At 52.3% G+C, this 21,951-nt stretch overlaps 1 protein-coding gene across 4 annotated transcripts in view; it reads left to right on the plus strand.

The window, feature by feature from the left end:
• The window catches only part of CAPN15 (calpain 15), a 77,920-nt gene extending 56,307 nt beyond the window's left edge, over positions 1 to 21,613 (plus strand). For all 4 annotated transcript variants that reach the window (XM_090023949.1, XM_090023950.1, XM_090023951.1 and 1 more), the window contains 10 exons: positions 4,381 to 4,589; positions 5,938 to 6,121; positions 9,193 to 9,416; positions 11,161 to 11,286; positions 12,314 to 12,466; positions 13,609 to 13,770; positions 15,122 to 15,336; positions 16,185 to 16,351; positions 17,693 to 17,871; positions 18,181 to 21,613. In XM_090023949.1, the coding sequence (XP_089880075.1) occupies positions 4,381 to 4,589; positions 5,938 to 6,121; positions 9,193 to 9,416; positions 11,161 to 11,286; positions 12,314 to 12,466; positions 13,609 to 13,770; positions 15,122 to 15,336; positions 16,185 to 16,351; positions 17,693 to 17,871; positions 18,181 to 18,358 (1,797 nt within the window). In that variant the 3' untranslated portion in view covers positions 18,359 to 21,613. The remainder of the gene's footprint in view (positions 1 to 4,380; positions 4,590 to 5,937; positions 6,122 to 9,192; positions 9,417 to 11,160; positions 11,287 to 12,313; positions 12,467 to 13,608; positions 13,771 to 15,121; positions 15,337 to 16,184; positions 16,352 to 17,692; positions 17,872 to 18,180) is intronic.
• Positions 21,614 to 21,951: the final 338 nt, after the last annotated feature.

Consider the following 21,951-nt stretch of genomic DNA (forward strand, 5'->3'; position numbering starts at 1 on the left):
CTGACAACTTCAGAGAGTTAAAGAACTAGAATTGCTCATTCAGAAACCCCTTTGTACTGTCCTGTTGTCTCTGCTCTCCTCCCATTATCAGTCTCAGCTCAGAGCAGGGCAGCCCAAAGGTCTGAAATCATTCCTGCCCTATGCCTGTTTTTCAAAGGAGGTTCAAGCCTTCTGTTGGCTGCTGTGTTCAGTAGTCCTTAAGTCGCCCATATATTCTGTTTGTTATGCTGTTGGAGTCAGGATGCCAGATTGCTCAGAGCATTGGTTTGTTCTGGGGTAGCCGCAACCCCCTGGATTAGCCTTAAGCATCCTCATGTGCCTGAAATATATCGAGTAACCTCTTGAAGCCCATTGATGCTGTTTGCATTGAGCCTTTCCCCTGACAGCGTGCTCCATATGCTTGCAGCCGGCGGAGCTCAGAAGTTCTGCTTGAATTCACTGCTGATGGCATTTTTATTCTCGCGTGTTTCTCTTGTACATTTCCAAATGTTTCTCCCTGGCTCTGCACATAAGTAAATAGGGCTCTGGCTTTATTCCTGTCTAGCTTTGCCCTTCCTCTCTTTTCCAGAGCAGAGCAGGATTTTGTCTCCCCCTCAGCAGCCTGATTTTCCCCCTGCCAACTTTTTGCACTAAACTATTGCATATTTTTCCAGTTCCTCAAACCCATGTCTGTGCCTTGCCCTCCCTTCTCATCCCACTGCAGTCTCCACCCTGCAGTCCTGCCTTTCTCCTTCCTTTCAGTAATACTTGCCACCACCGTGACCCCATCTACACAAATCTTGGGGCAGGTCCCTGGCTGATGCAAATTGATAGGGCTCCTTTGGCGTCAGTCTGGGGATGACATTCAAGGATTTGCCCCATTAATTAACCCTCACAGTCTCCTCTCTGAGCTTGTTCTGGTCATGGAGCAAGCCTCCTTATCACTGGTGTGCCCCAGGGAAACTGAGGCAGGAAGAGGGAAATGACATATCCAGGAGTTTTGTACAGTGAAGCAGTGGCTGAATAGGATGTTGAACCCATGCGTCCTGGTCTCTCTGCCACGCTCCAGGCAAGCTGTGGAGGTTTTCTCCTTCTCCCATCCCATGTGGTGCCTTTTCTCACCTTCCTATAGACGTGTCTCTCCCCTCAGGTTTTGTTCCTCTGTCTTGTGAGCTATCATCTCTGTCCTTCTCTGTCTTTCCCCCTTGACACTGTTCACTGCTAGGGCTATACCTGGCTGTTTGTTCTCAGAAGTGTCCTCCTCCCCCAGCCAGTGACATCCCCTTGGTCTTGGTCACTGAAAAACCCTTAAGGCCCTGGAATTAGGGTCAGGGATGTGGAACCTTCAGATTCCAGGACCCTTTTATCTTTGCCAAGGAGAACCTGTTCTCAGCTATGACACTGACTTTGAGTAACTTCCTGCCAGGTCCCCATGCCTCAGTTTCCCCCTGCCCAATGGGAATCATGACATTGAGTCACCTTTTGTAAATCTTTCTCAGATCTCTGAGGAAAGCGTCTTACAGAAGACCTAATGTTATCAGGCAGTAGTCAGACCATGTCATGAGTCTGATTCTTAGCCTTGCTGCATTGGACTGAGTGAACTCTGAGGTCAGGGACATCATGCTTCACCTTTACGTGTGGAGGGCCAAGCCCTGCAGATTCCTTTGGAAGGGCAAAACCAGCAGAGTCGAGGCTGAGCAGGGCCCCCAGGCAGCCCTGTGCAATCCCCAGCAAGAGCAGGTGCAGCCAGGCTCCAGGCTCTGGCTTGGCTCTGTTAACAGCTTAAAATAAAGGTCACAGGTGTGAGTCATTGATTCCTAATCACACAATTGCTTTAATTATGCAACTCTTTGAAAAGCAAATAAATAAATGACCGGGGTGGAATGGGCAGCCTCAAGCCGGTCTTTGACATAGTGTTTAACTCTTTGGGATTCCAGCCAGAACCGTTCCAGCATAGCAGCACATCCCTCCTGCCTCTCAGTAACCACATGTGGATCAATAACTGAGCGAGCTTAGTAGCTCTGGGGTGTTTCTAGAATGGAGGTGATGTTACTAGCTAATGCCATACGGATGTTCAAGTCTCCTGCACGTGCCTAGGCAGAGGTGCAGACAGGAGCACTATAAGAAATAGTATCCCTACCCAGGCCAGCGTCAGGGAGACCCAGAGCTGGGAGAGAGTATTGTGCCAAGAGAAAGCATCACCAAATGGGGAGGTCTTAGCTGACTTTAGGACCCTGCCAGTGGAGCACAGGGCAAGCCACGTGTTAGAAACAGACTAGGAGTTAACCATGAGGAATAACGAATTGGTAGGGTTCTGCTTACAGGGGAATGTGGTCCATGCAGGGCTGTGGCCATAGCCAAACCAGTGAGGTGAAGCTAGGTGCAGGGGAGGTGTGGGTCTCATGATTTATCTTCTAGAGGGTAATGTTAATGAGTGATTGGTTTCATTAGGGGAGTAGTGACTATCCCCTGGGATCAGCAATGTGTGTAGGGTGCACACAGGCCTCTTGGGACCACTTGCTTCTAGTCCTGTGTGCGCTTTCCTCGGACCGCTTCTGGGATTCTGCCCCCATTGAAATCACTGGAGGTGGACTTGAATGAGGCCAAGATTTCACCTGGGATCCTCTCTGCCATCACTTCATTTCAGAGATAGCCCACCACTGCAGCCCCTGTGGTGGAAGACAACCTGGCCAAAGCACTTCAGCATTCTTGGCTGTTCAAGGTCTTTGGGGTAGGAACCATCTTTTTCTTCTGTGTTTATTCACTGCCCGACACAATGGGGCCCTGGCCATGACTGGGTCTTACCACAGGGCAGATAACAAAAATAATGGCACAAGTTCCAGATATTGCGAGATGTTGTTGGTTGCAAATCCAGCACCAGCTATTTCCTCATCAGTTCTGTCTCGAGGACGTGCTGCTCTCCCAGTAGAGAAGATTGATGAGTCCCAAGGACTTCTGTTTCTTTGGTCTAGAGCAGGGTTAGCCAACCTGCAGCTCAGGAGCAACATGCAGTTCTTCAGAAGTTAATATGCATCTCCTTCCACTTGGAAGCTGGGCACTGTGTGCTTGTGCAAAGATTTAAGGAGATGTATATTAACTTCTGAAGAACCTCACATGGCTCCGGAGCCACAGGTTGGCCACCTCTGATCTAGAGGAATATTTTAAGTGTTAAATTTCCCACTTAAGAAAGAACCCCTTTGTAAAATACGAGGTTCTTTAAACAATTAGGAGATGGTTGTTAAAGAAAAAAAACATACAAAGCAGTCATTTTAATGATTCAAGACCATAACAAGAGAAGAAAGTACCAGTCTTATGTATCTAAAAGTTGATTTATATCAAATTGGATTTTAATCATAACAGTTTGATTTCTTTTAATTACAAAAATATCCTGGTTCTTAATCACCCTGTTTTAAGCACTGCTTCTCCTCTCAGTTAGCTTTGGCTTCCTTGATAGCCTTTATGCTATAAACCTAAAAACTTGTCTATGCTTGGAAGTTAATTTGGGTTAAGGCAGGCTGTTAATTTAGAGTGTGGCCAGCATTTCTAATGGACACATGAGTGTCCACATGTGAACATTTGGCTGCTATGGAGTCATGACAGTTCAGATGCTTTCAGGCAAAGGCTGCCTGGAAGATTTGCTGCTGTTATTTATATGAGCCTCTTGAGGCCCTGCTGTGCCAGGAGATGGGCAAACACCTAGTGAGAGACGCTTCCTGCCCTGAAAAAGTTACAGTTGAAATGGGAGACAAAAGAAGGCTGGTTATCTCCACATTGCAGCTGGAGGCTGAGACCCAGAGAGATTAAGTGATTTGTCCAAGGACATGCAGGGAGTCTAGCACAGCTGGGGATTGAGCCCAGGCATCCTGAGTGCAGTAGCAGATGGCGAAGCATCGTTGTGGCGACCGTGTGCACAAGGTGTGCTGTATACCCTGGTGTCAGTATAAGAGGAGGGGTGAAAAGGCTGGTTCCTGAGCTCCCTGTTGACTCATGGGAAAACTGCTGTTGCTTCGTGAGCAAATGCCTCTGGGCTTGTCTCTCCTGTTAGTTCCAGCCCATTGTGAGGGTCTGAGCCATGCAGATTTCTGTCTGTTTTGAAACTTCCCCTAAGGGATGTGCAGTCACAGGATGGGCCCCTCCACACAGGTCAGCTCTGTGCACTGCACCCTCAGCCCTGCCTTATTCAGAAACTCCCACTCTTACTGCAGCAAGGAATGTCTAATGACCCTCTGCTCTTGCCACTGACCTGACTCTGGCCGCCTGGCTTAACACAGCGTTTGCAGTGCTGCCCTCCTTACCTGGACCTGAGACTTGCCTCTGTGAGAAGCTGTGGGATTGGGGGGCCAGGACCACTGTGTAGCATGGACTGCTTGGTTTCATTGCCCATGTGATTTGTGTTTGCAGAACAAGGTGAATTTTGTGGATGACAGTTTCCACCCTGGGCCCAAATCCGTAGGGTTCCCAGATGGGGACAGTGTCCAACAGAGAGTGAAGCAATGGCTGCGGCCTCACGAAATCAACTGCAGCATCTTCAAGGACCAGTCTGTCAAGTGGTCGGTGTTCCGGACACCCCGGCCCTCGGACATCCTGCAGGGACTGCTGGGAAACTGCTGGTAAGGGACAGTGCGTGACAGGGCCGCACAGCCCCCTCCTCTGCTCCTGCAGGCACAGAGCCTGCTGTCTGTCACCTAGCCCCTATCAGATCTTTATCCTGCTAGGCTTCTGCCACCCCCGATGTCGTTCCACCCTCTGTTGTGGCTCATGCCCCATTACAGACCCTAGTCTCGTTCCTCTGGCACCAGCTGTTATCCCACCACATTACCTCTCCCCCTCCTCTGCCCCCCCCACCAGCTGCTGTCTAGCTCCCTTTCCCCCCACCCAGCACCTACTTCAGGTTCATTTCCTCTTCCACATTGAATTGACTCCCATTCCTGCCACCTCCGAGACCAGTTTAGAAGGGGCCGGAGAACTCACCCCTCCCAACCCCCATTCTCTCCGTGGTCTCCTGTCCCTCAGTGTTGGATGCAGGTCTGGGAATGACTGGACTGTCATATCAGAGGTCCAGCTTACCTAAGACCTTGCCTCCTGCATGGGCCAGGGCGAGGTCCTTCCGAGGGAGGTGCATAATCCCACAAAGGGCAGGGTAGGATTATCTGCCCTTGTGAGAGCTCCTCAAACAGCTGCTGATTGGCCTACGCCCCAAAATGGAGCCCTCCCCTCCTTTTCAGGGTGCATGTCATAATTGCAGCCAGCTCTGCCTATTCTTGTGATCCCCATGAATGCCCAGACTCAACTTGGCAGCAGGTGCCCAGATACCACAGGAAGCCAGCTCTTTCCCTGGTCACCTGGGCTGGTCACCCTTTTGCAGGGTTTCTCCTATGTGCTGGCTGCTAGCTTTGAGTGCCCTCTACTAGCAGTGCCCAGCAGTTCATGCTCATAGCTGGCCTGGGCACTGCTCACTACTACTGTTCTTAGAGCAGGAAGGTAGGGAAGGCTCTGGGGCATTCATGGGAGCCAGTGAGCAGAATGCTCCAGGAACCTCATGGCTGGATGTGAACTAGGTCCTGAGCTTGCTGTCAGAGTCCCCAGCCCAGTTCCCGTGAGGTGATCTGGGCTGGGGAGTCACCACAGCCTGCTGAGAAGCCATGAATCTTCCTCTGGGCACCTTTCTCCTTTAGGTTCTCTAGTTATGTCGAGGGGGCTCAACTAAGTTGCCCAGTGGTATCGTGGGGAGCATTTAACAAGCCCCTGGCTCTACGTGGGGTGTGCCCAGGTTGTTTTAAATTGTTCTTTGGAGACAGCCCTACAGGCAATATTCCTTTTCCCCCTAAGCCCCTCAGCCCTGTGGCTTTGGGAGGTTGGGCCCTTCTCTCTTCAATGCCTGAGGCAGCAGTGTTCAGAGTCCTTTTGCAGTGATCCAGCACAGATGCCCAGCATGGACTTCATCTCATGTCTCCCCAGGTTCCTGAGTGCGCTGGCAGTGCTAGCAGAGCGCCCCGAGCTGGTGGAGAGGGTCATGATCACACGGGCACTGTGCCCAGAGGGGGCCTACCAGGTGCGACTCTGCAAGGACGGCACGTGGACCACAGTGCTGGTGGATGACATGCTGCCATGTGATGAGTGCGGCTACCTCCTCTTCTCCCAGGTCAGTTCCTGCTCTGATATGAAAGCCCTTGGCCACTGAGCTAGCTGCTATAGGGAGCAGAGGGCTTACGTAGTGCCCTGACTCCATGGGGCTGGAGAGGGCAGTGGAGCTCACAGGAGCAGAGGATGGTAACACAGCAGGAAGATCAGGCTAATTTCAAGCAGCCCACTCAGTCATGGGGCTGAGGGACTGACCTTAGTCCGTCCTGTGGGATAAGTTAGCAAGGAGCTGCCCCAGGTGTAGAGCCTGGTCTTCAGCTGTGCTACTGACACAGGCAACTGGCAGTGGGAGCACAGGGGGGCATGTACCCCACTGAGATTGCCCCCTGACTTGGCACCACTCAGGACGGGGCAGTTTTTTTGCTCTGTAGGCTGGGAGTGTGTTGGTGGAGGGCACTAAGCCACAGCACAGAAGTATAGGAGCTTTTGTCCTGCCCCCGGGCCTGCCCACAAATTGTGCCCCCCCATACACAGGAGGCACCAGTCACCCCTGGCTACTGAGATGCATTTTGCCCCCACCCTGAAAATGGTGCCTGCTTTAGGGCTGGAAAGCAGGCTTCATTGCAGAGCCCCTTGAGTGTCATGTACCTTGGATTTTCTGGAGCTGGAAGTTTCCTTACTGCGTTCTCTGCTTAAAGGCTATTTGGGTTTTGACTGGTCATTTTGTGCTGCGATAAGTGTGGGGGGTGAGACAGTGTCTTATCCCCCACTTTTGCCAGGGCTCTCTGCAGACAGGGGCCAAGGTTTGATGGGAGCCAGAAACACAGTTCCTGTTGACACCTGCGGTCTACCTGCTTTGAGTGGGATGTCAGAAGTGCTCTGAGCCATGGTACAGTCACTTCTAAGCACGCTCAATCGAGGTCAGCGGGAAATGTGATTTCAAGAAGTCTTTGGGACATCAGTACACTCTGTCCGTGCCCATTCTGACACACTCAGAGGCTGCTGCTGGGAGCATTTGCAGAGACACAATTAAAAACATCTTTATTGAAAGACAGACAGTGCAATTCTCCAGACAAACTGAATGGCCTCTGTATTGGAGATGGAAGTGAATTTGGGAATGCGAAGAGGCATCCTGGATCTTTGCAGGCTGTGTGCTGTAGGATTTGGCTGTGTGCTGTAATCCCGAACATTTGTTTTAAAACGGCACAAAAATGAAAGGCTTGATTTCTGCAGACTTGCCTTGAAACTCAGATCATGTGCAGAGAGCTGTGTAGGAAAAATGCTGATGCAGTTTTAAGGGTATAGGCTTCAAGGTAACCTGCAAATGGCAGTCATAGGTGTATGCATAGGAAAAGGCTGATGAGAGCCTTATTTATGTATTTACTATCAGAATAAGATTTTTTTAAATCTACTTCTTTCTGTCACAAAAATGTCAAGTCTGCCTTTCCTGCTTTTGCTGGAGGTGTTGTTGGAAGTCTTGCGTGTAGACTGAGCTTTGTCTGCCTTTGGCTGAAGATATGTGGTGTCACATTTTTAGGAAAAAGAATTTTTTCCTGAATGTTTCTTAAGCATTTGAGTGTTAAGTGTTATTCAACATTAAGTGTTACTCAACATGAACAAAAAGCCAAAATGTTAAAGTAGTATCACCTCGGGGCACACTTGCATGGATTTTCAAAAAGAAATAAATAGAAGTTTCGATGGTGATGGGAGAAGAGGAATTTTTAAATCAGAACAAACAATAAGCATTTTCTGGCCTTCCCAGCTCTTTTTTTCCAGCCCAAAAGGTTCAACCCCAGTTTACCCCTCCTTTCTGGCATATTACCTTTTAATCTCCCCAAGTCATCCAAGGCAAATAGCAGTTGAATGTTGCTTTCCTTTTCACCTGTGGATCTCAAAATATGTACATTCCTGCTGCAGAAAATGCTGTAAGATAAGCCAGGCTGCCAGCAGGTAGTGATTTCTGTTACAGTTTCAAATGTGTAAACATACAGGCTAACAAAACTTGCACCAAATAGCACCTCTGCGGCTTCATTTCTTGGTTTGACCCCTTCACTTATTGTTTGTCTGCTGTTTACTCTCCTTAGACTGTAAACCCCTTGGGGCTGGGATTTGTTTTCTTATGTATCTGCAGTGAGTTTCAGTCATCTCATAAGCTGTATGCCACATGCTGATGTATTTGAGGTAGCACATAGGAGCCTCGGTCCCAGGCCAGAGCCCCATCCTGCTGGGTGCTACCAAGACAACAGCAGTAGAGACTGTTCAGCGTGGCTTAGCTGTCACTCCTGGTGGAATCTTTGAACAAGGGCTGGTTGCTTTCATGAGTGTAATGTATTCCCTGAATTTATTTATGAACATATAATCAGCATAACGATGCCAGAGCGTCAGCCTACCACCATATCAAAACGACTTAAGGGTAAGCTCCATTTGTAAAGTGTGCTAAATCTAATTAAGTCTCCACATTGTCCCCATGCCATGGGTGAGAAAAGTTTGCCTCAGTGTCTCTAATATCTCCGTGCTGTCATCCACTCGTCCTTGAAGAGCCTCGCCTCACCGTTGTGTGAAATGTAATTGGTTCCATCTCCAAATATTCTCTCAGCTGCCTAATCCAGGGAGCCATTGTGGGTGGGAAGGAGGGAGGGTGGGAGGGGAGCATTTGAAATCCAGGCATTCAGGATGTATATGAAATCCCCTTTTCTTATTAGACATTCCTAAAACTAGATTTACTGGGAAATGGGGCCATTAGCCTGTCATGGAAATAATGCCTGCATTTGAAAGAACTGTCCAAATATATATTTACAGTGCAGTGCAATGCACCATGCAGGCTGTAAAGCAATTGCAGCCTCTTGTCTCTGCTCCAATGCATTTCCAGAGTGGGAGAGGGGAAAATCACTTCCTGGGCACAAGATGCTGATCAGATCATGTACAGATCTCATTTGGCCCCATAAGTAACTCACTGTGACTACCACCATTGCTGGCTTCTTGCTGACTCTGGATAAGCAGACCATGGTAGCTTTAGTGCAAGTATCCTGCCTGGCCTGAGGGGATCCATGCCTGTTTTGTGTTCAGGTGTTATCTTCTGTTTCTTTGTGGAGCTGCCATGTGAATTGTACCCTGTCTCTATCCCTTTTGCAGGCCCAGAGGAAGCAGCTGTGGGTAGCCCTCATTGAGAAGGCTCTGGCCAAGCTACATGGTTCGTACTTTGCCCTCCAGGCAGGGCGTGCTATTGAAGGCCTGGCTACGCTAACCGGCGCCCCTTGCGAGAGCCTGATGCTGCAGGTCAGCTCCACTAACCCTCGCGAGGAGCCCATTGACACTGACCTCATCTGGGCCAAAATGCTGAGTTCTAAGGAGGCTGGGTAAGACGAGGCGGGAGGGGTTCATGCGAGTTGTCAGGAGCATTGAGATCCTAGAAGAGAGGCTAGGGTGGCAGCTTTCATTCATATTGCTCAGAGAAGAGAGGATAGTGTTGACTCAGGTTGTAACCTGTTACACTTGGCAGCCATCTTAGATGCTGCCAGAAGGCCCATGGGTGTAGTGCTAGGAAATTAATTTCCCCTTGTTTGTTTTCATATTGAAGATAAAACCCTGATGAGTTTCCCATCCATAATTAGTGTCATTCTTTGTGGGTTTCTAAATGGCTGATGATTAACCTAACTTTGTTTTTGCTTTGATCAAGTTTTATTTTCCAGTCTCCTGTGTTACAGCAGGCCTGACCCTGCAGATTCCCCTACTGGGTTATAACAGCTCTGCTATCTGTAACAAGCTGCAATTAGGAGTGAAGTCAGTCCAGAGCTAAACAAGACTAGGAGGAGAGAGGGCCCATGTGGATCTGCAGTTAAGAGCATTTTTGGAAGATTCAGGCTGAGTGGTGTGGGAAGGAAATTGGATTGCTAGGTGTCAGAGATGCTGCTGAGCTATGGAAAACAGGGTTATTTCCATTAGAATTGAAACCAGAGGGGCTAAACCAGACCACGTGACCCATAATGTTGTGCAATACAGTGCATTGACTGCCATCAGTTTTATCGTGTGTGTACTGCATGTATGTGGAGACTCCCTATCCCAGCATGTGTTGCTTTTCTGTGACTATAATGGTGTGACCCAGGATAATGCTAGCCTCCAGCGTGGTTTGGGTTTATTTCTCAATCCAAGCAGACAGGAGTGTTGTATGTGAGGGCCTGCAGTCTCATCAGGCTGTATCACCAGGCAAGTAGCTAGGGTGGTTGCTGCCTCCTCTTCTGCATGCCTCTTTGATGTGGCCCAACCCACAGATATTGGCAATGGCTGGGTCAAAGCCAGCTCTTCTCTGACAGGGAGAAGAGGTGAGCCAGGATGATGAGCCTGGCTTAGAGTGTGAATAATGCCTTACACCCTGGCAAGCTCAAGGCAAGGGTGGATCTGTGAGGAGAAGGCATCAGGATGGTGTTTGTGGTTCAACTCTAATGACCTATCTGAGACTGTTGGTTCTGGGCAAAGCCTTCCCTGGCTTTTCTGTGGTACATAGAACATGGTTTTCCCTGGCTGCCTTGGCTGCATCCATCCTCACTCCCAGTGGCTGCTGTTTTTGAGTCTCCTCTCAATGCTGCTCTGCCTGTGTAGTGTTAGGATTGAAGAGCTGGTAGAGGGCTATGTGTGGGGCAGAGCTGGGTCTCTCTTTCATATGCTGAAGTTTAAAAAAAGTAAGAGAGTTAGAGTGCTGTTGTGGGGAAGCTCACACCTCCAGGGTCTTTATTGACCTCAGAGTGAATTACAGCGCATTGTTGAAATGCTAGAGAGCTCTGCCTCTCAGGCAGGTTTGTCAGTTCACTGCACAGGCCATAAGCTGTGGCAGAGGTTGGTGGGATGGCGTCAGAGCAGAGAGTGAAAGCTCCTAAGAGTGGAGTAGAAGTGGCTGGCTCCAGCAGTCCTGGCCTGCATCATGGCCAGCAACAGGGCATCTGTTACAGTAACAGTGGGAACTTCCACCAGGGGATTGAGAATGGCTGACTAACCCTGGCTCAGGTAGAGGGGTCACATCCAGCTCATCCTATGTCCCGTTGGTACCAAGAAGGTGATGCCAATCTCCATTGTTTCTCCTTCCTCTTCCCTTGGTCCCCACTGCAGGTTTCTAATGGGCGCATCCTGTGGTGGTGGAAACATGAAAGTGGATGACGCAGCCTACGAGAGCATGGGCCTTCGCCCGCGGCACGCTTACTCCATATTGGATGTACGGGACGTGCAAGGCTTCAGGTAACATATCAGAGACATTCAAGCAACCTATCTGCAGCTTCAGGGTGTGGGGGCCAAGTCCCCAAGCGGGGCAGGGTCAGCCTGCTGTTGGGACAGGAGAGTTAGAGACTTCATCAGTAGCCCCTGGTGCGTGAGAGAGCCAGGCTGTGGCTGGGAACAAGCTGTCAGTGTTGAGGCCATCTGGAATCCTGCAGAAAAGAGAAGGGGTATCAGGAGGCTGTGGGTGGGATGCTGAGATAAGGGAGAATCCATGCTGAACTGGATGCTGGAGGTCCCATCCCCTTTTAACTGGGACACCCGGGGACCCCAGGAAACCAGTCGCTAGGTCTCCCCTCCATGTGGCAGCAGATGTTTTACTGCATGTCTTGGGGTTGCACAAATTTGTTTGCACCTTAGTGCACTGCTGAGTCACCAGGGCAGCCTCCTGCCCCCCTGGCTATTAGCTGGGCCAGATCCAGTGAAACCAGCCCCTTTGATCTTTCAGGGTGAGGGGAGAAGGAACCCACAGTAGGTTTTCTCACATGGCCTCCCTGAGGGGCAGCGTAATGCAGATGCTTTCTCTGAGGTTGTTCAGGCCTGGGGATGGAGCTGGACACATCCGATGCATTGTCCTTGTTACCATTCAAGGGCACTGTGGCAGGTGCTGTTCCTAGAGGCTTGCTTTCAGTGACTCCAGCTTGGGCCACTGTTAAAGTGTTTGCTGTGATGCATTCATCCAAAACATCCACTGCTTGGTTCTTTAGGGCCAGTGGCCTCTCCAGAGCTGAGATTTTGGACTGTGTGTGGAAGCCCAGGGCTGGTGCAGTGTGGGATCCTAGTGTGCTGGCAGAAGGGCTTGGGGAGGGTTGCACAGCCCTTGCCTGTACTGGGCCAGGCCAGGCTTTGGGCCCTGTGGTTCCCAGGATTCTGCCTGTTGTCAAGACTCCATCTCCTGGGTGACGAACAGGCCCTGGGGCTCACAGCTGCCCCTCACCCAGCACGACTGCATCCCTCCCAATTCCACGTGTCTGTGCTTCTGCCCTGCCAGGCTCCTACGGCTCCGTAACCCTTGGGGCCGGTTCTCCTGGAATGGTGACTGGTCCGACGAGTGGCCTCACTGGCCAACACACCTGCGACACGATCTGATGCCGCACGGGAGCAGCGAGGGCGTCTTCTGGATGGAGTACAGCGATTTCATCAGGTAACACAGGGCAGAAAGGCACCCCTTATGCTGGCACCTGGGCCTTTTTCAGCTGACCGGACTCAGCATTGTTGTCCCTGTCACTGTCTTAGATCAGTCTGTGGGGAAGTGGGAGCATGGTGAGCCACACCAGGGCAGTGTATGGGCCCTTTGTACTGCTTACTGCTCACCCATGTTGCCTCAGGCTATCACCAAGCTGGACCTAATGCTTTAAGCAGGACTGGAGATGGGCAGCATGTGGGAAGGAGTTTTGTAGAGATGGGCTCTGGCAGGTGTGATGCTGGCAATTCCTGGGCATGTGTTGCCAATTATGTGGGGAAACACTGTCATTCCCAGCAGTTGCTGGGTCTGTTGCAGTCTGTAAGCAGGTGGCGTGGGGCTCTGTGTAGGGCTGGGGGAGAGGAGGGCTCCTGTTGTATGACCTGGTAGAGGTTCCCTGGGCTGTGCCTCCAGGATCGCTCTTCTCTAAATGCTAAGCTCTGGAGCCACCTAGTGTCAGTTGGCTCACTGCTGCCTGGAGGAAGAGGAGCCCTCTCCCTTCTCCACCCCTGTGGGATCCTTTGGGGATCCTTGGCAAGAGGAGGGGCTGCACAGGTTTGGGGTAATGGCTCTTAATTGCCCTGCCTGCACACCTGAGTGCTGCTTTCCTCCTTTTCCCTTTCTCAGTCTCTTCCACACTTACTCTTTCCACCTGGAGCCCTTGGGTTTTTCCCACACCAAGAGGTGCTGGAACATTTTGGTCACAGGTGGGTTTTGTCATCACTGAGTGCTTACTGGCCAGGCCACTGGAGGCAAATTCAGCTTTCCACACCACAGCAGCTCTCTGCAGCCCTGTAAGGGCTTAACCTAGTTCTAGGGGTGCCTCGGGCTGAGCCCAGTGGTCTTTCCATTCATGCCTGAGATATCTGGCCATTGACCAACCCTCCTGCAAAGCCTGAAACAAAGCTTTACTGAAACAAGGGGTGTGAGCTTCCCCTTCCAGGCACCCTCCATTGTCCCCAAAGTGCTTGTTTGAGGGCTTTGCTTTGAGAGTGGCATCCAGCATGGCCGGTGTGGGGACAAGGTTGGGATTTTGTCAGGTGGGTTTGGCGCTGCTGGTGCTGTTGTTTGGGTCAACAGTAATGTCCGTCCCCTGCCCACAGGTATTTCGATTCAGTGGACATCTGCAAGCTGCATTCAGATTGGCATGAGGTTCGAGTACAGGGTACCTTCCCCAACAAGGCCAGTGGGCCTGTCACAGTGACCTCGCTGACAGTGCTGGAGCGTGCCACACTGGAGTTCGCCCTCTTCCAGGAAGGCAGCAGGTGAGCCAGGAAACAGGGCCTGGCACTTGTGCCTGCCCTACAATCAGCGAAACACCTGCAGCAGGCAGAATGGGCCACAGGCTAAGGCAGGATGCCAGAAATTAGGAGTCCTGGATTTCATTCCCAGGCTCCTTTGGCAAGGCACTGTCCCTCTCTCTGCCTGAGTTGCCCCACCAGCAAACAGAATTACAGTCTTACCTGCTTCTTTGGGCAGAAAGACTTTTGGGATTCTTTTGCAGGAGGGGTGGTTACAGACAGCTGCATTCCTCTCCCAAGTGTCTGGAGCAGCCCAGGTATGAGACCAGTCTCAGCTGGCCTTATCTGGTGTACAGGCTTGTGAAGCAGTGGGAGAATCAGTTCTGCTCTGAGCCTACAGCACCTCCAATGTCACATGGCAACAGGGCCTGAAATGCCTCTGCAGAACTTAACCCACCTGATGGCAGGGCCTGGATAAGCCCATGGTTTACACAGAGCAGCCCCATTCTTTTCCTACCACAATGGAATTATAGGATCATGGGAAAGTAGGGCTGGAAGAGACCTCACAGGTCATTTGTCACGGCCCCTTGCTCAAGGTAGGATCATCCCTGACTAAACTGTCTCAGCCAAGTGTCTGTGTAATTTGCTTTTGAAACCTTCCAAGGATGGAGAGTCCAGTTTCTCTAGGTAGCTTGTTCCAATGGTTGACCACCCTCATAGTCAGAAAGTTCATTGTAATGTCAAACCTAAATCTCCCCTGCTGCAGCTTGAGGCCATTGCTCTTAGTCCTGTCTTCTACAGCCACAGAGAAAAGCCTATTCCCATTCTCTCTGTAGTCACCCTTCTGGTATTTGAAGACTGTTATCAGATGCCCCCTCAGTCTTTTCTCTTCAGACTAAATTGCCCTAGCTCTTTCAGCCTTTCTTCATAAGTCTTGACTCTGAAACCCCTAATAATTTTTGTTGTGCTGCATTGGATTCTTTCCAAACAATCCACATCCTTATTGAAGTATGGGGTCCAAAACTGGACACAGGAGCTGGGTGAGGCCTCACGAGTGCTGAATAGAGTGAGCAGATCACTTCCCTTGATTTGCAAATGTCATTACTGTTAATACAACCCAGGATGCTGTTAACTTTTTTTGCAATAAGAGCATACTGTCGGCTCATATTTATCTTATGGTCTACTGTAACCCTGAGGTCCTTCCCTGCAGTACTGCAGCTTAGCCATTCACTCCCCAGTCTGTATTTTGTGCATGCAATTACTGTGTCCCAAGTGCTGGACCTTGTACCTGTCCTTGTTAAATTTCATCTGATTGCTGCGCAAGGGCAGAGGAAGCCAGGGCATGGATCACACCTGAGTTGTTCCCGCCTTGCAGGCGCTCTGACATGATGGACAACCATTTGCTAGACCTGTGCATCATGGTATTCCGGGCCACGTTTACCAGTGGGAACAAGCTGAGCCTGGGCCGGCTGATGGCGCACAGCAAGCGGGCAGTGAAGAAGTTTGTGAACTGTGATGTCATGCTGGAGCCTGGCGAGTACGCAGTTGTGTGTTGTGCCTTCAACCACTGGAACACGGCCTCCGCCCAGGGTGAGGCACATGACTGGTTGTAGTGGCCGGCTCAGGGTGGAGGAGAATGGGGTCGGGAGAGTGAAACCAGCAGACAGCACATTCGGGAAGGAGCTAGGGGGTGTAACTCTGGCTATTCTGGCAGATAGGACTTGGGGTGCCGGTTCTCCACCACCACAATAAGTCTTTCTGCCCAACCCAATTTATTACCTGTCTCCAGTCCAGCAGGTGGGGCTGAGGGTTGCCCTGGGAAGCTACAGTACATGGGTTCAGGCAAGCAGTGATCAGAGAATCTCAGGCTCCCCACTCCCTGGGTCTGTGGCCAGTGCTAGAGGTGGGGAGGTGGCTCTGCGATTTTGCTGGAGGGAGTTGGCCAGGCCTGTAGGAAGCCCACTGTGCTTTGCCAATCTACTCCCCTCTGGGCAGAGAGCTCTCTCTCCCACATCCAGGCCCGCCATCCCACAGCTGTTTGCCAGCTAGGCTGGTATCCTTGCCATTCCCCCAGTTTGCCACTACAGACACAATTTGGGCATCAGGATTCCTGGGCTCTATCCTTGGTTCTGCTGCTGATTCACTATGTGACCTGGGTCAAGTTATGTCGTCCTGTGATGCCTCAGTTTCTGCCTTTGTGCAGTGGTGTTAGCAAGGCCTTGTTTCTGGTGCTGAGAGAGGTCACTCATCAGTGTTTGCAGGCCTCTGAGCAGCTGGAGAAGGGAGTGTGCAGTGCCAGGGGAGCAGGGTGTCCTGTGCAGCAGGCCCACTATCTGGAGGCGGCATTAGTATGGCAGCAGTTAACAGGAATCCCAGAGATGATCCCAGGAAGTGGGGACCTGGTAGTGCGCCCCCCGAATCCATCTGTGTCTCCCCAGTCTCTAGCCCCACCAGCAGCAGCGGGCGCACCACAGCTGACTCCTCCAGCTACATCCTCGCCATCTACAGCTCCCGCCTGGTGATGGTGGAGCAGATTGAAGCACAGCCCACCACGCTGGCCGATGCCATCATCCTGCTGACTGAGAACAAGGGTGAACGGCACGAGGTAGGTAATGCCTACCTGGGCCCCAGGGTGGGAGAGGGTTGCAGCTGAGCCAGGGCACCCTGCAGAAGCACTTTGCAGTGGGGCAGGAAAGCCATGCCCTGGGGGTGTACCGTTGGTCTGGGCTGGATGCCTCTGTCCCTGCCATACTGCCAGCAGGGCAGACATGCACCTCCTTAGGGCGCCACTAGATGGCACCAATGGACCAGCCTGTGTCACTGGTGTGAGACCAGAGCTGTAGGAACCTGAGACCTGTGGGGTCACTGAGTGCAGCCCCTGCATAGCTGAAGACTGCTGGCTTTGCCCCTTCTTCTCCCTGTCTTTGATGACCCAGTCACCACTCATGTCCCCTACTGTCCCTGATCCCTCCAGCTAAGGAGCCTGCCCCTGGTTGGGGAAAACCAGACCCTTCTATGTCAGGCAAAACCCTTGAAAGGTTCTTTGCAGTACAACTCACACCCTGCTTCAGCCTCAGCCTGGGGTGTCATGAGCAGGATGGTGCAGTGGATTTTCTGTCTTCTGCAGGTACAGCTCAGTGGTATGCCCAGGGTGCCCCAGCCAGGGGGTAGCAGTTGGCAGGAGGCCATATGTCCCTAGGGTGGAGGCAGCTCAGGCTTCTGGAGATGTGGGCAGGGCACCCAGACAGCAGTGACAGGGAAAGTGAGTGGGCTTATTCTTGGGAAGTGGCAAGCATGGGAAATGGAGAGCACAGGACAGTGCTGGGCCCCAGAAGTGCCGACCCTGTGTTCTGAGGAGGGTCAGGCCCTGAGTTGGTGCACTGAGTTCAGGGCTGATGCCTTGGGTGCCACCGGGGTGCTAGGAGTTCCCTGGAGCAGGCATTAAGACCACAAAGGTGGCAGGGGAGAGCACCTGACCAAGTAGGTGCCTCACAAATGGCTTTGTGTAGTGGAGGGTTCATTCTTGTCTGCTTGAAGACAGGACTGCCTACAAGAGCTTCCTCCATAGCTTGCTCCTGCGGCCATGTGGCTGAAGGAAAGTGAAACTTGGGGGCATCCAAACCCCAAGTCTCTGGGCTTGGGGCTGCACGTAGGATGCCTGCCAAGGGATTTGGATGCATCTGAAGCCCCGAGCTGGGGTGGAGGATACTTGCTGGTAGCAGAGCTACATATGATTCTTGGATCATTCAAATGGATTTGGACCTGATCTGGCTAATTTGACTGGGGACACAAAAAAATTTCCTTAAAAAGGAGAAAAAAAGGGTATCAGCTTTCCCCATGGCGGTTCTGAGCCTGGCACTGCGAGCCAGCTGAGCTGTGGTGCTCTGGCCATGCAGTGGGGGAGGGGAAGGGACCTGTGTACCTGACTGCAGGTTTGCTCTGGCAGGGCCGTGAGGGGATGACCTGCTACTACCTGACGCACGGCTGGGCAGGGCTCATTGTGGTGGTGGAGAACCGGCACCCCAAGTCCTACCTGCACGTCCAGTGCGACTGCACAGACAGCTTCAATGTCGTGTCCACACGGGGCAGCCTGAAGACCCAGGACAGTGTGCCACCTCTGCACCGGTGAGAGAGCATGGGGGGCTTGCAGGGCAAGGGTGGGGTGGAGAAATCCATAGAGACTGCCAGAGGTGGGGCCATGGGCCACAAACTCCCATGAAGCACCAGAGTCTTGTGCCAGTGGTCTGACCAGAGGCTAACCCACAGGGCCCAGCCTAGCTGGAGAAACCACCCCATCCTGCCAACACCCTGGCCAAGGAATCCCCACAGAGGCAGAGCCTGGTGAGGGAGTCCACATGACTGTGTCCCCTTGCCCGCAGCATCAGGTTTGGGATGTCCCTGCCAGACCAGGCATTAACTCCTCTTTCCTCACAGGCAAGTGCTGGTGATCCTCTCCCAGCTGGAAGGCAACGCCGGGTTCTCCATCACCCACCGCCTGGCGCACCGCAAAGCCACCCAAGCCTTTCTTAATGACTGGATGTCTACAAAAGGGACCCACAACCCACTGCTTACCCCTGAGGTGGCTGGGCTGCACGGACCCCGGCCACTATGACAAAGGGCCCAGCCTTCCCCACCCTTCTTCTGCTTCTGCCTTTTTGCTTTAATCAAGTCCCTGGCCCCTTTGGCTTTGGGCCTCTTCCCCAGCTGGCATTACTGAGCCACTGCAGGGGTGGAGGCAGGAGCGTGAGCCTGCTCTACTTCCACGGGGTGGGCTGGGGCTAAGGAGGACTCAGGACCCCCCTGGCATCCTCCCTGTCTCTGCACACCCCTTCTTCCTCACCAACTCACGCACTTTACGAGGAGCCGTCAGGAGTGCGGGAGCAACAGTGTGGCTTGAATCATGGCAATCTCAGGATCTGGGCCCTCCCCACTGGAGTCCAGGCCCTCCCAATCCCCTTCTCCATCCCTTCTCATGGGAAGGATCACTGCCACTCACCAGGAAGAAGTCTGGGCACCTTGGCAAGACTTGGAGAGGGGAGTGGGCAGAACAGGTCCCTCCCCTCCCCCATGGCATGCTCAGGACTCAGCCCCGTTCCCTAGTGTCAGAACCCTAAGGCTGTGAAAAATGTACCTCTGACCAATTTTTGTCCACCTGTGTGAACCCCAGTGCCCAGCTGGTATTGCTGTGCAAGAGATCAGCTGGGTGCCACTCTAAAGTAGGGTTACCAAGGCTGAATAGGTCCTGCAGAGCTGACTGGACTGTTGGACATCCCAAGAGGCTGGGGAGTGTGGGCTGGAGCTGTGTCAGGGTCACGGGGAAGTGGGAGGGTGTGGAATGGATGTGTGGTATTGCCCTCCCCAGCCAGGCTCGTGGAATAGGAGGATGTTAGTCCCTCTGTCTAGGGCTGGCAGGCTGAGGGCAGGGACAAAGTGCTTAGGCTGGGATTGAATACACCCAGTCTGATAGAAGATGCTGGGAAGCTCCTTTTTCCCCACACGGCTGTGCCCTGCAGCTGAGGCCTTCTGCCTCAAAGGCTTGTGGAACTTGTAGTTCTCTTGTCCCCTAGCCATGATCTGTACCTTGGAGGGAACTTCTTCCTAGTGGGCAGGAGTTGGAGGCTGCTTGTTACTGCTGGGAAGGCAACTGATTCATTTCAAGGCAGCCCCTTATTACTTTTCACAGCATCTTGTACCAAAAATTGCATCAAGCAGTCCTTTTCTCTGTTGTGCTGTGGGCTATGGGGCAGACGAGGGGCTGCTGCCTCTTCTTGGAGTGTGGGGTGGCTTGCCTCCAGCCCAGTGCCAGCAAGGGCACTTCAACTCATTACTATGCAACTATGGCCACCAAGCACAGCACTAGGAGAGAAGCCATGAGCCCTGAGCTGGGGAACCACTGCCCCCACTCACATGCCCTGCTTCCTCTGGCTCCTCCATATCTGGCCTCAGCCCCAGGTGTGGGGGGGTGGGGGCAGAATGGATAAGGGTCCCTTCCAAGCACCGCTGGGCCTCTGCTCCCTGGTGGCTGAGTTGCATTCACCTGCCAGGTAAAAGCAGTCTGGGAATGGGGCCAGTGTGAGAGCCCAGTTGCAAAGGCCCAGTACAGGGGTTGTTGATGCCAGCCTGGGTCAGTGGGTGTGGGGCAGAGGGATGCAGGTACAGGGTAGCGGGTACAGGGTTTCCAGCCAGCATGTGGGGCTCAGACACAGGGTTGGGGGTTGCAGTTCCCCAGGTCTGAGGGCCTGGGTTCAGCCCCAGTCTAACACATTGCTGTGCACTGTTCTAGATGTGTTTTGTATAATTGCTTTGAGGAGTCTTGTAGCAGCGACCTTGCTGGGGTGTTTGACCCCAGCGCTCTTTCCTGCCATGGCAGGGGGTCGGACTTGATGATCTGCTCAGGTCCCTTCCAGCCCTACAAAGTATGAAGCTATGAGTCAGCAGGATCCAGCTCAATCTGCCAGTGCTTTGCTGACAGATCTAGTCCCTCCCAGACCCCCTCCCCCTGAGGTAAACCTTGCACTTGCCGGCAGGGCCAGACAGATCTGCCCAGGCAGGGCCTGGCTCTGTGAGGCAGGAGCGTTGTGAGTCCAATGGGAGCGGAGGCTGAGATTCACTGGGTTGGAGAAAAGCCGGCAGTTCCTGTGGGCTAAATCCTGCTCCCATGGAGGTGAGTGGGTCTCAGGGGCTGCTGGGGGTGCAGCCTGCTGGTGAAATGTATCCAGCCAGGGGGCCCATGCTGTTACCTCTTTGGCCAGCTGGGTCCCATGCACATGCTGTCAGTGACAGGGTGGACCTGTTCCTGCCTGGGATGGTATGGATGGGAGCCCCTCACCATTTGCATGGAATGGAAGAGTGGAGAGGGTGCCTGTGCAGTGCACAGGGCATGGCTAAATGGGGCCATGCCTCTCCCCTATAACACAAGTCCTTTGGCATTAAAATCTTGGGGGGGGGTTGCAGTTTTTATTTAAGCTCTGCTGTAACTTCTACTCAGGCTCCTGGGAAATGTAGGAGGTCACTTGGGCAGGGCAGGGCTGGAAGCCCTTGTAAGGAGAGGCAGGTCAGTTTTGCTTTCTGTTCTTTCCTTCCTTCAGCCTGATTTCTGCAGAGGTCCTGAGCTCCTGCCCCTGCTCTTAGTCTCCAGGCAGGCAGCCAGGTGCCCTGGGCCCTGACTTACATCAAGGGATTCCCCGTAGGGCTGTGTGAGAGGGTGAGGCCTGCACAATTGGGTCCCAGGCTGCTTGCACCCCATTCGTCTCCCCCAAACCAGTGCTTTGCCCTGGGAGATGGCAGTTCCATCACTCTACTTTGGAGACCAGGCTGGGGGCAGGCTGATGTTCTTCTGGGCATGGGCAGGGACTGGCAGTGCCAAGGTTTTATTCTGCCCTTCCTTTGGACCCTCAGTGTTGTGTTTCCCCTCCAGATGCCTCAGTTCTTTGGCAAACACAGGGCGTGTCTCCCTGTCCTCTTGTGTTCACCCTCACCTCTGCTCACTGGGATGGGGGTGGCTCAGACTGGGGGTGCCCTGTGAGGAGTCCTCCCCCTACATCTGTCTGTTGCCCCTTGGGCCCTGCTGGTCCCTAGGAAACGGGGACTGGCCGAGCCAAACTGTGTTTGTACTTTTCTTTGTCAGTCTGTCTACTCCCCTTCCCCACTTGGATATTTTTTGTGCTTTTTTTCTCTCTGGTTTTGTCATTCTCTTTCTGAGCTGTGAATATTTTTAACCCTGTAAATACTGTCCAGCCCTTATGAAACATAGGATATTTTATCAATTGTAAATCAAATCCGTAATCCCTGTATGATATGAATTATCCATGGATGGTTTTCAAACTCAGGTTCTGATGGACCAAATAAAGTTTTGTTTTTTAATTAATCCCCAGTTCTTAATTCTCTTTTTTGTTGAATGCTTTGGATCAGACAAGAAGTCCCAGAAGCTTGGCGCTGTGGGACCAGGGCAGTGAAATCATACAGGTTCAGAGGGGACTGACCTGGGGAACTGGCTGCTGCAAGATGTCCCTGAGGTCAAGAATGGAGCAGGGGTTGGGCTGTTCTGTAGAGGAACTGCAACCAGAGCTAACAGCATGTTGAATAATGACGTAAGACGCTGTTGACTCTGAGCTTCAAGGCATGAGTCATCCTGTAGCTGCTGGGGACCAGAAGGGACCTTTCCTTGGGTGAGTTTATCCTGCACTTGCTAACGTAGGCGTTCTC

The sequence above is a fragment of the Crocodylus siamensis genome, chromosome 12, assembly GCF_052110815.1.
Source record: "Crocodylus siamensis isolate JL-2025a chromosome 12, ASM5211081v1, whole genome shotgun sequence".
In the NCBI taxonomy this organism is placed as follows: domain Eukaryota; kingdom Metazoa; phylum Chordata; order Crocodylia; family Crocodylidae; genus Crocodylus; species Crocodylus siamensis.